Here is a 14,439-nt window from a genome sequence, read left to right on the forward strand (position 1 = left end):
TTGCAATACAATACAAACTTATGAATAGGTCATGGATAGGAAAGAGGGATAGTTACAAAGGCTATACAGATTTTATCTCCCACAATGTCTAAAATTTCTTGTAGACTTGCGGGAAAAAGTTAATATGAAGATGAACAATAAAAATAACAAAATTTCTTTTAGACCTGCAGAAAATTAATGACTTGGTATGATTTTCTTGTGTGAAGCATGTCATTGAAGATAAAAGGAAAGGCAAAGTGCAGAAAGCAGACACACGTTGGAACCAGAAAAAGCATGCCACCGGTGAGTTTTTATTGTGACACAAAATGGTAGCTGTGCACTGCTTTGTTTGGCCTCTGGCCTTAATTGTGACTGTGGTCAGGCAAGCAGGCAGGCAGGCCAAAATTCATCTTTGGCGATCTTTGATATCCAGTTGCTTTCTTGTTTTTGATATTTTAAATGCACAAAGACTATTCTGTAAAAGCATGTGTGGTGTTTCTACGATGGTTTTTAATGGCAGCATTTTGGATGGTGCCAGTTATTTTAGAGGGGAACCCTACTAAACAGTATTACTGATTTTTTTTGTAACAAAGTCATGATCACACATACCATATCAAAAGAAAGAATGGCTAGAATTACCATAAAATTGAACACTTGCTCCCATCAGAAGTGAAATGGTCATTACCCTTTGTAGTCAGCTATGTTCAACCCATTACACAGCATTGCAAACAAAGGACAGTTTATGAAGAGTCATTGCAATCAATGCAGTCAGCATGGCAAATACTGATAATAAATGTGATAGCTAGTAGTGATTCCACAATATATCGTATATCACGATAATCGTGATAGAAACATTAATGATAATCGTGATAGAAAAAAACTTATATCATGATATAATAGAAACACAATTTATTTATTTATTGAAAAATGACTTGATGTTTGCACAATATCAGGGTATTATGTGGTGACACATAAAAAGCAAGTGTCAACTTCATCACATCATTGTTATAAGCATAATAGATTGACTGAATAAAACTTGTCCTGTGAAAATATTAACATATTCAATTCATTTAGTATATTGTGACTATCATGATATAAATCTCATGACATTGTGATTATCAAGATATTGAAATTTTCATATCGTGGCATCACTGATAGCTAGTCAATAGTGTTGTTCCACTGATACAGAAACATACCTACCGATCCGATACCGGTACCTAGCAGTAAATTTCACCAACACAGATACCAATACCGATAATTGCCATAAAAATTACACACCTGTCAAGTTAGCTATGCGTAACTGCTCTATTAGGACATTTTATTGCACAATGACTGTTCTATTAGAGCATTTTGATCTTTTTTCATCCAAACATATCATACAGTACGATAGTACTGTATAGTAGAAACCACAAAGGTTTAGGCATGGTCCACGAAAAAACATCACCCAAAAACCAGCCTCAATTTTCCCTGACAATGATGAGCTAGTATTGGTTAGGTAAAACTAAGCCCCAAACAAACTTTCAGATCAACCCAAAACGCTTTCAACAAGTTGCTACTGAATAAGAAAAAAATAAGCATAGTTTTCTACTGACTGACTGATTCCTTCAGACAAGTGTAACTCAATAGCAGCTGAGGCTACTGGTTTGATTTTTTCACTGTTTGATGTTGCTTCAGTGCCTTTTGGCATGCTGCAGTGCATACAATGCATTCTTCATGGACTTACTAGTGTCCTCCTTTGTGTCCCATTCATCTTTGCTGACAGGGAAAGGTGTCGATTTGGCAGTAGCACATGATGGCTTTCCTTCGTAATGGAAATCGTCAGTATGTTTCATAGTGGCTACTTTGATTGCAGAGGTGCTTTTCGAACAGTTCTTGATTCGTATTGCTGTGTAACGGGTTGAACATAGCTGACAATGAAGCATAATGGATACTTCACTTTTCAGATGATAATTGATAGCTAGAGCGTGCAAAACGATTTCTTTCTTTTGATGCAGTATTCACCAGCCATAATAATTTTATTTTAAAAAAAACAAACAAGTACACAAAAATTTAGGATTTTCAACTATAGTAGGGACCATAGCACATCTGTAAAAGTACTAAAACAAGCTGGAGTAGTGCACAACATTAAATCACAGTAAAACAATAAGAAGTGTTATATCTCTACTATTTGTTTCCATTTTGGTACCTTGAGCACAGTAGGAATATAACACTTCTTAATGTTTTACTGTGATTTAATATTGTGCACTACTCCAGCTTGTTTCAGTACATTTTATTGCTATGCTATGGTTCCCACTCTAGTTGAAAATTCCAAAATATAATTGTGTATTTTGTATAAGTAGCAGTTGCTCAGTGTTTAACAAAGCAAATCTTGCACCTTTTATGCTAGAATAATGCTCAACACTATTTCCAGCCTGTTATACCCCACTGCTACCGATTGATACCAAAATGCCCAATACCGGCTTCAATTCGACGCCAATCCCATAATCAGTGGAACACTACTATTCAGCACAGCCACAGGAAAGCCATGATACACTATTACAAAATCGACACCTTCCGCTGCAAAATGGAACACAAAGGAGGACAAAGCTAAATGCATTGTGGTATAAAGACATCTGTCAGGTTGAGATGAAGACTACCATAGTCTTTTCTTGGTACATAGTAGCGACTGTACGGCAGTAACTACATTAGCCTTAATGCTACCTACCTACCATGCAACAATTATCAAACCTCGGTACAAAACAGTTGCTCATCAAATAGCAGTGTGATCAACAGTGGGGCCATGAAGCCTGATTGCTTACATTATGAATGATGTAATCAGACATAACCACAACACCCACGTAGGTGAACACATGCGTGCATTGTCATCAATCTGCCAAGTGCCAAACAATGATTGGAGGCAAGGCGAGATTGTTTTCAATAGTTGCTTCCCTGTCTGACACTGTGACAACGTTGGTATAGCCCTGACAATTTAATTGTATTCACTACGAATGGATGTCAGACTGATCTAGGAAGCAGTGAGATGACTCATATGCACATACCACTAAAACCCACTTGGGTATAATACCTGAACACAATAGTAGTGTTATATACAATTTACTCTTCAGCTGCACTGCTTGTCCAGTATTTGCTACAAATCGATGAAGTGACTCATGCCAGCATCACCATTAAAACTCACCTGGATATAATTCCTGAACACAAATTGTTGTGCAGTGTTAATTACTACTCTCACCTACTTGTTTTCTTGTTCAGTCTAGAAGTCAAAGGTTTTTAATTGAAATAAAAACAAGCAATTAGTGCTGACATCATGGATTATGTATTTACAGGGGCATCCACTTTCATTGTAGACAAATGTTTATTTATTTAGAACCAGATTCCTTGTCTCATGCTAAGACATTTATCAGTGACAACACAAATAGATTATGCAATTACTTTAGTCAAGGAGTAAGAGCTAGGATTTTTGCGTGTGAGTATGTAACCATACATGTCTTGTGTAGTTATAAACTTAATAAGTCTCTCCTCATTTGTAAAGTATCAGATATTTGCTACAGGTTAAATTTAATTAAAGTGTAATCTACTTTTAGTTCCAGATGGTCCACCACATGATATTAGATTAATGGATACTGGTCCAGCAATGTTGTCAGTAAGATATATACCACCAGAGCCAATATTACGTAATGGTGAAGTCACTGGATATGTGATCAGATACACCAGAGTGGGTAGTGGTGTATCACAAATGATAACTGTTGGTGGTGGTAGCACTAATGGACTTCGTACATCAGTCATACCAGGTTTGATGGCCTTTACCAACTACTCAGTACAAGTGGCTGCTGTTAATGTTAATGGAACTGGACCATTCAGTGATGTTGTGTATGGAGTATCTAGGCAAGATAGTAAGGAAACACACTGATTTATTTGTACAAGTGTAAGGAAGAATTTTACAAGCTAGAAGGATCATTACAAATAAGTCCTTATACAATATCTGAAGTGTGAATTTAATACCTACCAGTAAACCAGTATGACTAAAGTAGGGATTAAATTTGTGCTTCAGATGATGATCCCCTTACATTATGTAATGATCCCTACTGGCTTGCAATATTCTTACATACTTCATCATTAGTGACCTTCTATAGCACCACATCAAAAGAAAGAATGGCACCAGAAGTATGAGGCAATCATTTTGCCAAAAAAGGTGCATCCTTACACTTATTAGTAATAAGCAGTGTATATAGCCATTTTGTGTAGTTTTCGACTGTGTTCTGCCTGTTACACTGCCTTACACATAGAGAATGGTACATGAAGCTAGCCTACAATCAATCTGCTTACTTTGACTGTTGGTTATTTGGTGTGAAAATCACAAACGATTTTCATTTACAATGTAAAGCCAATGGTACGCTACTATGAATCGACACCTTGTGCTGTTAGTGAAAAGAAGTGGGACACAAGGACGATCCATGGTGCATGCATGATATATGCAGTGGTATGCCAAAATGAGCTGTAGCGATGTCTGACAGTGAATAGTCAAACCTGTAGCCTTAGCCGCTATTGTTATGCAGGTTATAAATCAAAATGAAAAATCCACTAAACAAAAGAAATTTAAAGTTTCTACTGGAAGCATTTCCAGTTTCACTGAAGACACTTTTGAGCTTGTAATGTTTACACCTAACCAATACACCATGAAGGTGTTGTGAGGCTGGTTTCTGGTCACTATTTTTTGTGAGGAAATGCCAAACTTCGATGATCCTTACTGTACACTGCTACCATACTATATCATCATACTGTATATCTTCAGGACCTGCTACTGCACCACGTTCACTAACAGTTGATATTGTCCGCTCCACATCAGTGACATTATCATGGATGCCACCTGATACTCCTAATGGGATCATCATACAATATGAAGTACAGTATAGTGTTAACAGTACAACATCACTTGTTAACTTCACTGATACACTGATGGGTACTGTTGAAAGATTATTGCCTGGTACAATATATACTCTACAAATAAGGGCATATACTAGAGTAGGAGCAGGACCATTTAGTGGTATGATAACTTTGATGACGTTGCCCCCACGTGAGTAATAGCTATGTTGTGATTTGTTATAATTATAACTTCCATGTAGTACCTGAACCTGTTTCTGATGTCTCTGTACCTACACAATCCATATCATCCTCTATGATAACAATAGACTGGATGGAGCCTAATGCATCAAATGGTGATATTACTCACTACACAGTGTTCTACCTGCCAGTGAGTGATCTCTGTGATGCTAATATGACTAGTAATGGGAGGAAGAGACAACTAGCACAAGATGGAGAGTTTGCTATGAACTTTACTGAAACTTCTGGTACATTAACTAATCTTAATGGATCAGTAACATACAGAATTCAAGTGTCAGCTATTGCACTGTACAATGGAACAGAACTAGTGGGAGATCGATCAAGTGCAGAGTTTATCGCTACACTGGAAGGAGGTAAAACATTACTATAAGTTACATTTTTTATAGGAGTATAATTGTACACAGCTCCTAGTGTACCTCAGAGCTTAGTTGGTGTATATATGACAAACACCAGTATCTTTCTTTCGTGGAAAAGGCCAGATCCTCCTCATGGACAGATCATCAACTACACAGTCAGTATACATCTACATGGTTAAAATGGTTACAATGTCATTTGTGTACACACAGATATCATACACTTCTGAAGCATATGATGATGATGATGATGATGATGGTGCAGGCATTTTAACCAACCCTACCATCATATCAGCAGCTAGTGATGCTACCTTATATTATCTACTCACTGGTCTAAGACCAGGTACACAGTATCAGATTAGTGTGATAGCTTCCACAAGTCTAGGACTAGGACCTGCAGCTGAAGTGACAGCAATGACATCCTCCAATAGTGAGATAATTTTACACACCACAATAATTATAAAAATTTGGTTTGATACCATAATGGACAATTAGTTGAATGTGTTAGTGTATAGTTTTATTAATTAATTTTGTCATACTAAAAACACTTAATAATGCCATGTGAAGGAAGCTTATGGGTCACTCCATGTCAAATCAACAAGGAATTTAGGGTCACCTCTCGGATTTTGACGAAACTTGGTGTGTTAGTAGTACCTGTGGTGCTTATCACTCATGCAAATTTTTAGCTCTATACATTCCATCAAGAGTTATTATTAACTCTTGATTCCATAGTTTCTGATTTATGACCACAAATATTTTGAATATTTCATGAAAATTTGGTCCATCTCTAGTTGCAAAATCGACTGCAACTTTGCACTGTGTAAATATTTTTAAACGCAATTTTCACCGATGGAAGACTGTTGATTGACCTATTCAGTGATCCCTAAATTATGGGATATCTACTTAATTATGGTTCAAAAGTACTTCATTGAAAACTTTAATCCTTTATACTTCAAAAAATGCTGCTTGAAATTTTTAAAATTCTTTTGTGAATAATGATTGGGTCATAGTCTATGTTTGATAAAATTTTTGTGGTGGGACCACAATGGGTTCAAGAGATATAATGAATTATGTTGTGGTATGCAGTGGAATTCGCAGTCTATTATTGCTGTATTGGAGTGTACACCTCCAATAACCACTTGCAACAAGGCCATGCCAAGTTTGTCTTACAGAGTGAAGGTGTCTAGGTACATTGCAACCTGTATTAGTGACCACCTGTACTGAAAGACCATCTATAAGCTGCAGTTAATTTATACTTTAATTGGATCTTAATGTATAGCAACAAAGCATCAACCCTTTCTAGCAAATCCAAAAATGGTCCTAATTAGACAGATTGACCATAAATTAATGAGCTCATCATGTGCCCATAAACACATTAATGTTGTACCATCTCTTCAGTTATACCTTATTTATTTATTAAGTAAAATCTCACCGTAGTGCACTTGCATACATATCCCCACTCTTCACTATTCAAGTTACATACATGGCTGCATAGGTACAACAGACCTCCTCAAAAAGGATACCTGGGCACCTTGATAGCTTCATGATCTCACTTTATAATTGTATGTACATTTTGGACCCAAGACAAGTCTGTGGTTTCTCAAAAAATGAACACTTCATCAATGGTCCAGGGAATAGAAGAGTTACACTATATACAGTAGATGCATTACTTGTACCAAGAGTTTTTTTATATTATTAACACTTGCTCAATGCGTGATTTATAATACTGGAATTACTAAAATTAATGGTTTTTCAAAGTATTTTGCATTCACGTTTTGAAGATCAGTACAGGCAAATGTTAAATATGTGGTCAACATGTTTACCTCCTATGTGAGTATGTATATAAATTTATGACTTGATCTTCAAAGTGGTCATAAATGTAAAGTAATGTAGTAATTAATTTCACACATTGAGGTACAAGTAATGCATGTATATGGTAAAACCCCTCCATTGCTATAACCACAATAAAGCGCTCATATTACAGAAGCCACAGAAGTATCTTGGTCTATATGTATGTGCACCACTAGAGTGTACAAACAAAAACAGGTGTCCTGGTTATCAAGGTGTCCAGGTATCCCTTCTGAGGAGTTCTGTTGTATGTACCTATGCAGCTACATACGCAACTTAAATATAGCTAAGTCCACTACACCGGGATTCAACTTAACAAAGAAGGTATTTGTGAAGAGATGATGCAACTTTGACATTATGTTTATGGACACATGGTCTGTAATTTATAGTCAACCCGTCTAATAAGGACCATTTTTGGATTTGCTAGAAAGGGTTGATGCTTTGGTGATATACATTAAAGAAGTATAACATAACTACAGCACGTAGATGGCCTTTCAATACAGGTGGTCACTAATACAGGTTGCAATTTACCTAGACACCTTCACTCTGTAAGACAAACTTGGCATGGCCTTGTTGCAAGTGGTTATTGGAGGTGTACACTCCAATACAGCAATAATAGACTGCAAATTCCACTGCATACCACAACATAATTCATTATATCTCTTGAGCCCATTGTGGTCCCACCACAAAACATTTATCAAACGTAGAAAAATATTTGTGGTCATAAATCAGAAACTATGGAATGTATAGAGCTAAAAATTTGCATGAGTGATAAGCACCACAGGTACTACAAACATACCAAGTTTCATCAAAATCCGAGAGGTGACCCTAAATTCCTTGTTGATTTGACATGGAATGACCCTTATTTATAAGATGAAACTATTGCTCGCTGATTTTGTGATGTTTGTTCAGATGTGATGTACTAATAACTGTAACACTCTATTAGCTATTTTGCTTTCTTGTATTACGTTTTATCATAAATGTGTTTTAATTGTTAACAGATGTTCCTTGTTCCATGTTTGAAACATCTAATGATGACTGTGGTGGAGTAATTGCCGGTTTTTCTACAGCATTGGTCATTGCACTGGTTGTAGTAGTAATCTCTGTGGTACTCAATGTTATCCTTTTTGCTAAGCTAAGGAAAAAAACAAGGTAGTAACTACATCATTGTTATTCTTGTTTTCAAAAATTATTTGACTAAATCGAGGGCATTCCATGTGATGATTATAATTTTATAATTCAAGTGCCTGATGCTTATTACCCTGTAACCATCACTCTTTCTATACTGAACTACAGATATATGCCATTTTAAGCCCATAACCAGGGGTTTGAGTCAAACCCCCTATTTTATAGTAGCACTATTTTATTTTTACTGAAATCTAGCATTAATTTTATGCACCTTCCATGGTTTCATTAACACACCAGCTGAACTGTCTGTGCATGGCACTCTTATCCATAGCGCTAGTCTTGTCCCCAGTACCCATGCACTCAATCATGTGAAAGACGTCTGGTGACACTTCTTGGCCCAGGAAGTGTGCATTAATAAAGTATACGACTGAAAAACTAGCTTAGTAGCTGTCTAAAGGTCTTCTTTGCTGTTGATTACTGTTCTAAGTCATGGTTTGCATACATCAAGTTTTAATTGGCATTCATTACTCACTCCAACGATTTTTATAAAGTAATATTTCTTTACGCGGATGAAAGTTTATTAATTTGAGTGTAAGCATGAATGAGCACAAGAAACATGTTTGTAGCAATATTCCACTGGGGCCAAGAAAGTGGACCAAAGTCACCAGACAACCTTTGCGTGATCAAGCACGTGGGTGGCTGGTAACATAGCATCTTCAAAATTACAATTGGATTAATATTAGTTGCATATTAATATGTTGGCTCGAGTTGGCACAGTATGGTAAAGGATGGCTTTACAAGACATTAGTAGATTAGCAATAGAGAGAAATCCCTGTCTGTATTCAAGTCATCAGTGGTTTACATTTACACAAATAACCACAGAGAATATTTTAAGAGTGTGGACAATACCGCCTGTACATCGGTTGCATGATGTAAAGCTTAGCTGCCAAAACGTATAGCACAGTGATCCTGAGCAGTCTTTAGAATGTACATGCAGTACGGCGTATTTGAATGCATGTACCAGTGTGTGATGGTTCGAGGAAATTTGTTGATGTGTCAAAAGATTTCTGCATTTAGGATATTTCAGGGCATCTAATATTAAATTTAATGTATAAATGTACACTATTCAGTTTACACCCCGTATGCGCATATTTTAGCATCAACATGCAATTATACATTTTAAACTGCTACAATATGTAATAAGTAATGTCCTTGTAGAATTGAACAGTACAATTCTACAAAGCAATGCCCATTAATTTAGTACTATGCTTACTGATGACTACAAACTGAGATGCAGACTGAGGCTATAATGTATATGTTTTATATTTATATTTCTGCAGCTTTACTCCTCCTAAATATCCAGGACAGAGTTATCATGAGATGAAAGAATCTGGTACACTTAAAGACTCTACACTAACCATGCATCATCTCACTCAGAAGATGCCAGAACCAACATATGATCTGATTGATAGTGGCCAGAAGTCTCATAATAATATCAAGATGACCACTAATCCAGCGTATGATATTAGTACCACAGTCAAGATGGAGGATAACCCTGCTTATTCTCTGTCTGGTAACAAGGCTGTGGAAAGTGACTACATGTAATGCATTCTCCTTCATAGTACTTGTGCGTGTAACTTTTTACTTTCATTGGCACATTATAGTACTTTTTAATAAGTCTGTAGTTTCTTTTGTAAGCATATGTAATATTGGACTAGTGTAGTTAAACATTGTGGTATACTAGAGTATTTACGACATATATGCAGCTAACGTGTGACCATGAGCAGTAGATTAGGCACCTGTCTACTTGTTACTCTATCCCATTTGTACAGAAAGGCAAGAGCCATGCAAATGTGCAAACAATTTAATGCATGTTGGATTTATAACTAGGGTTCTTAGCCCTTTTTTAGTACACTTGTGGATACATTTGTGACTGGCCTAATTCATCCTAGCACGTCTCTTTTCATTTTTTGAACACCATCTTGCCCGCCTTCCAGGGCCCCCGCCTCCCACCCCTTCTGGAGTTCGCCTGATACAGACAACCTCGGTTTAAAAACTATCTAAAATGGCGGGAAACTTAGCTGTTGACTACTTCTTCAGTGGATGATCAGGAAGGTAAGAAATTGTTGTGAAACGTGTGAAAATTTGGTATGCGTAGCTACCACCATTGGCCAGCTACAACACACAGAATATTTAAAACCGACGTTTCTCGATACTTTTAAATGGGCGATAAGAACGGTTTTCCCAGAGACAGTCACATTTGTGGATAAATGTATGTAATTTGCCACATAACTATTTTGTATGTACCATAAAGGCTATTTTTGGCATAAAATATAAAGCCACCTCAGATTTAATTTTTATGCCTGAAGTAAAGTACGTAGTTGTCAAACCAGAAATATTATTACTTCCTAACTAGTTTGACACCTTTCCACAAAGTTTTCCATCTGACTGTGGTTGATTTACAATAGATTTACTGTTTCAAATTTGTTATCGATTTACGATAGGTAACCAGATTATTTCTTAGTACTAATTTCCAATGTAGTTATTAGGTCCTAAGGACACATATACTTGAAATTAATGAGGAGAAAATATCCTGACTGCCTGGCAGACTCCGATCCTGTAAGCGTTTGAACGTTAATCAGATGGCTGGAGGTTCAAGCCTGCCCAGATCCAGTCATGCATTTTTTTCTCTACCCTTTCAAACATATTATCTGTAACAACTTTAAACAGGCTGTAGGACCAGGAGTCCTGCAGACCTTCAGCACTTGTACTATAAAATCTAAACAAATAAAGATGCTGTCAGATTTAGGTATGTGATATCAATTGTACAGCAGAACCTACTAATAGCAGTACATAATAGAGTTTACAAAGTCTGTGTAGTCTATTATCTATGAGCAGAACCTGTCTTAGCTATAGTACACAATTCAATCAAGTTCAACAATGTATGTTCCACTACAACCAGTTGAGTTCTACAATAATCTATTATCATGTAGCCTATTTGTTACATCAAGTATGTGTGTGTACCAGGCTTGTTGTAATTACCAACCAAAAGTAATCAGTACAATTACAATTACTTTTAAATGCCAATCTAATGATTACAATTACTTCAGTATGTAAAATAATGATTAACAATTACAATTACTTTTCAATTACTACTGTACATTGGGGTACAACAATAACGTACAATTCTCCAGCATTAATCTTTAGGTATATTAACTGTTCAATTTTTTTTGGTAATAGTCTACATCTATTCGGCCTGAGAATATTGCCACTATGGCTGAATGCATGCTCAATTGGTGCAGATGTTGCTGGAACTCCCAGCATATTTTTTGCTACTGTACTTAAAATGGGGTATTTATTTGCTTTTTATCTTCCAAAGCCGATTTAAAGGGTTTTCATCCTTTGTAAAATCTGTGTCATCTAGGTACATTTTAAATTCTTTCTCTACTTTTGAACCTTCTAAAACCATCCACTGTGTTTGAGGTATATATCAGCCAAGCACAATTTTCTTTTCTTAGTTGGGGGCTCTACTGATTCTACTTCTTTTCCACTTGTTTCTTCTACTGTAGGTGCATGAGCATTGTCAGAAACCATTGTGTACATATATAGTCACTAGTCAAGTCATGGGGTAGTACTGTTATAATTAGCGTAACTTTGATTACTTGCATTGAATTACATAATGATTATTGACTGAACAGCTAATTACAATTACCATTACTTTTATGCTCAGTGAGCAATTACAATTACAATTACTTGAAAATTGGTAATGATTAGTAATTAATTACAATTACAAATACAATTACAACAAGCCTGGTGTGTACTGCATGTGTTACAATCAAGTGTGCATGCATGTGCATGCAGCTTAGTACAAAATAGTATAACAGTGGTCAGTGGAACCTTAGTTATCCAAACCCCTTGGGATCAGGGGTGGTCCAAAAGTCTGTATCTCTGAAACTGCATGTGCGTAATATAGCATAAAGATTTTTTTGAATATCAGTATTTTAACTACCCTAAAAGAACAGTCACTACTCTAATAGAACAGTCGTTTCCATAGTTCAGTGTTCAGTTAATCGAGAATCTGGATAAGTGGGGTCCAGATAACTGAGGTTCCACTGTATGGTTACTACATAATGATAGCCAAAACACTTCAGCTGCTATATAGTAAAATATATAAAATTTTCTACTGACTGACCAACTCCTGACCTGATCCTTAAGACGAGTATATTTAATCTGAATAATAGTTGAGACTGCAGGCTAGATTTTTCACTGTTAGATTTCGCTTCACCCTGACAGGTGCCTTTTGGCATACCACAGTATGTACTATGTACGCATCATGGAGTTACCTTTGTGTCCATCCCATTTCTTCTTGCTGACAGCCCAAGGTGTTGATTTGTGTGCTAGCTAGTGCATAATGCCTTCCTGATGTTTGTAACAGAAATTGTCCATATTTTTCATAGTGACTGAATTGATTGCAGAAGCACTTCTCATAATGTTGTGTAATGCTGAAACAGTAGCTGAAAGCAAAGCATAATGGCTGCTTCACATTTCAGTAATTAATAGTTAGAGTGCGCACTTACATGAAAACATTAAAACTAAGTTTCTGCATTCCAGGTATTTTTTAAAGCACTGTGCTGAACCTGATCCTAACACTGCACTAACTGTGAGGTTTGTCTGTTAAGCATATTTCACAGTCTGTATGAAGGGAAGTTTCAGGGTGAACTTCCCTTCATACAACTATAGTTGCTCACCATGGAGTTGTACTCCCTGCATGAAGCTCCTCTTTCAGAGCCTCACACAATCTGTTGATTGTGACAGTCTGGTAATTGTAAAAATTAAAGGTCTTGACCATTCACTATGGTAAGTGATTTTTTCAGTATAGACAAACAGTAGAGTGGATGCAGTATTAATATGCAGCAATGGAAGCAGGGATTATTCGCAGTCCACACACAGAAGCAAGGACAATTTCCAACCACAGCAAAATTTCCATCAGTTGGGGTAGCACCATTTCACAGTGGTAAAAGCAGTCAATCCCCTTTCATAGTAGTGCATTCAGTAATGGTTGTAATGTTATTAGCTGCATTAATTATCATTATGAAGCAGTACTGCTCTTATATGCAGAGTTTTTTGTATGGCAGATCTTGCATACAAGGTGCTCTCCATCTAGTGTCCACAAACAATAATCACGAAATTACTCCCCTATTATATCAACCTGTAAGGCACATCAATGTATTTTTGTACATACCAATACAACGACTTATTATCTTTCTCCATAGTTTATATTTAATATAATAAATATTGTTATAATAATTGTATGCATGTACCTTTATGTTTGTCCAGGTCACAGCTGAAAAACAACTTTATCTCCCTGTTTAAATAACTTTAAAAAAGAAAAAAAAGCTTCATGCAGTGAGTACAAATCCAGGGAGAAGACACATAACTATAGATGGTCATAAAGTTAATGACATCATGTTATCAAATTAAACAAAAATGAATGAACTGTACATGAAGAATTATTTCAAAAAATAGTTTGGATATAAGCTGGACATCCATCAATATGCAATCATGCATTATTCCTTTCTGTTGCAGGTTATAGTGTGTTGAGTATCAGTTTGTATGCATGTATTTACATCATTTTGTGTGTCTCCTTTTGCCAGAATACATGCATCTTGCACATTAAAAGTGTTACACTAGATGCCTTAGCTTGCAAGGACAGATGCAATAAAATTCCATTATATATATAGCTGCTATTATTTTGCTATATCCTACTTGTATAATGTACATGTGGTGCCCTTGTTTTTCTTTCCCCTAGGTAAAAACATGCTCCATGCCAGTCAGTGTAGGCTAATGCATCAGTAGTAAAAATGCCTGATGGGCTATCTATTTAGCAAAATACTTGGGTAGAAAAGATATCTGGGTCATGCAGGGCAGTGGCAGGCTAGCTAGTTGTGGCCAAAAAGTTAGTTGTAAATGACTTTTGGCTAGTTGTAAGTCGGACTAAATACAAGCTGCACCA

General features: G+C 36.3%; 1 protein-coding gene across 1 annotated transcript in view; it reads left to right on the forward strand.

Moving 5' to 3' along the window:
• LOC136256703 (receptor-type tyrosine-protein phosphatase delta-like) overlaps positions 1-10,171 on the forward strand; it is a 40,832-nt gene extending 30,661 nt beyond the window's left edge. The window contains exons 2-8 of the mRNA XM_066049702.1: positions 3,561-3,869; positions 4,769-5,050; positions 5,100-5,450; positions 5,502-5,608; positions 5,664-5,880; positions 8,300-8,450; positions 9,767-10,171. Coding sequence (XP_065905774.1) covers positions 3,561-3,869; positions 4,769-5,050; positions 5,100-5,450; positions 5,502-5,608; positions 5,664-5,880; positions 8,300-8,450; positions 9,767-10,031 — 1,682 coding nt within the window. The 3' untranslated portion in view covers positions 10,032-10,171. The remainder of the gene's footprint in view (positions 1-3,560; positions 3,870-4,768; positions 5,051-5,099; positions 5,451-5,501; positions 5,609-5,663; positions 5,881-8,299; positions 8,451-9,766) is intronic.
• The last annotated feature ends 4,268 nt before the right edge of the window (positions 10,172-14,439 follow it).

Source organism: Dysidea avara, chromosome 5 (assembly GCF_963678975.1).
Source record: "Dysidea avara chromosome 5, odDysAvar1.4, whole genome shotgun sequence".
In the NCBI taxonomy this organism is placed as follows: Eukaryota; Metazoa; Porifera; class Demospongiae; order Dictyoceratida; family Dysideidae; genus Dysidea; species Dysidea avara.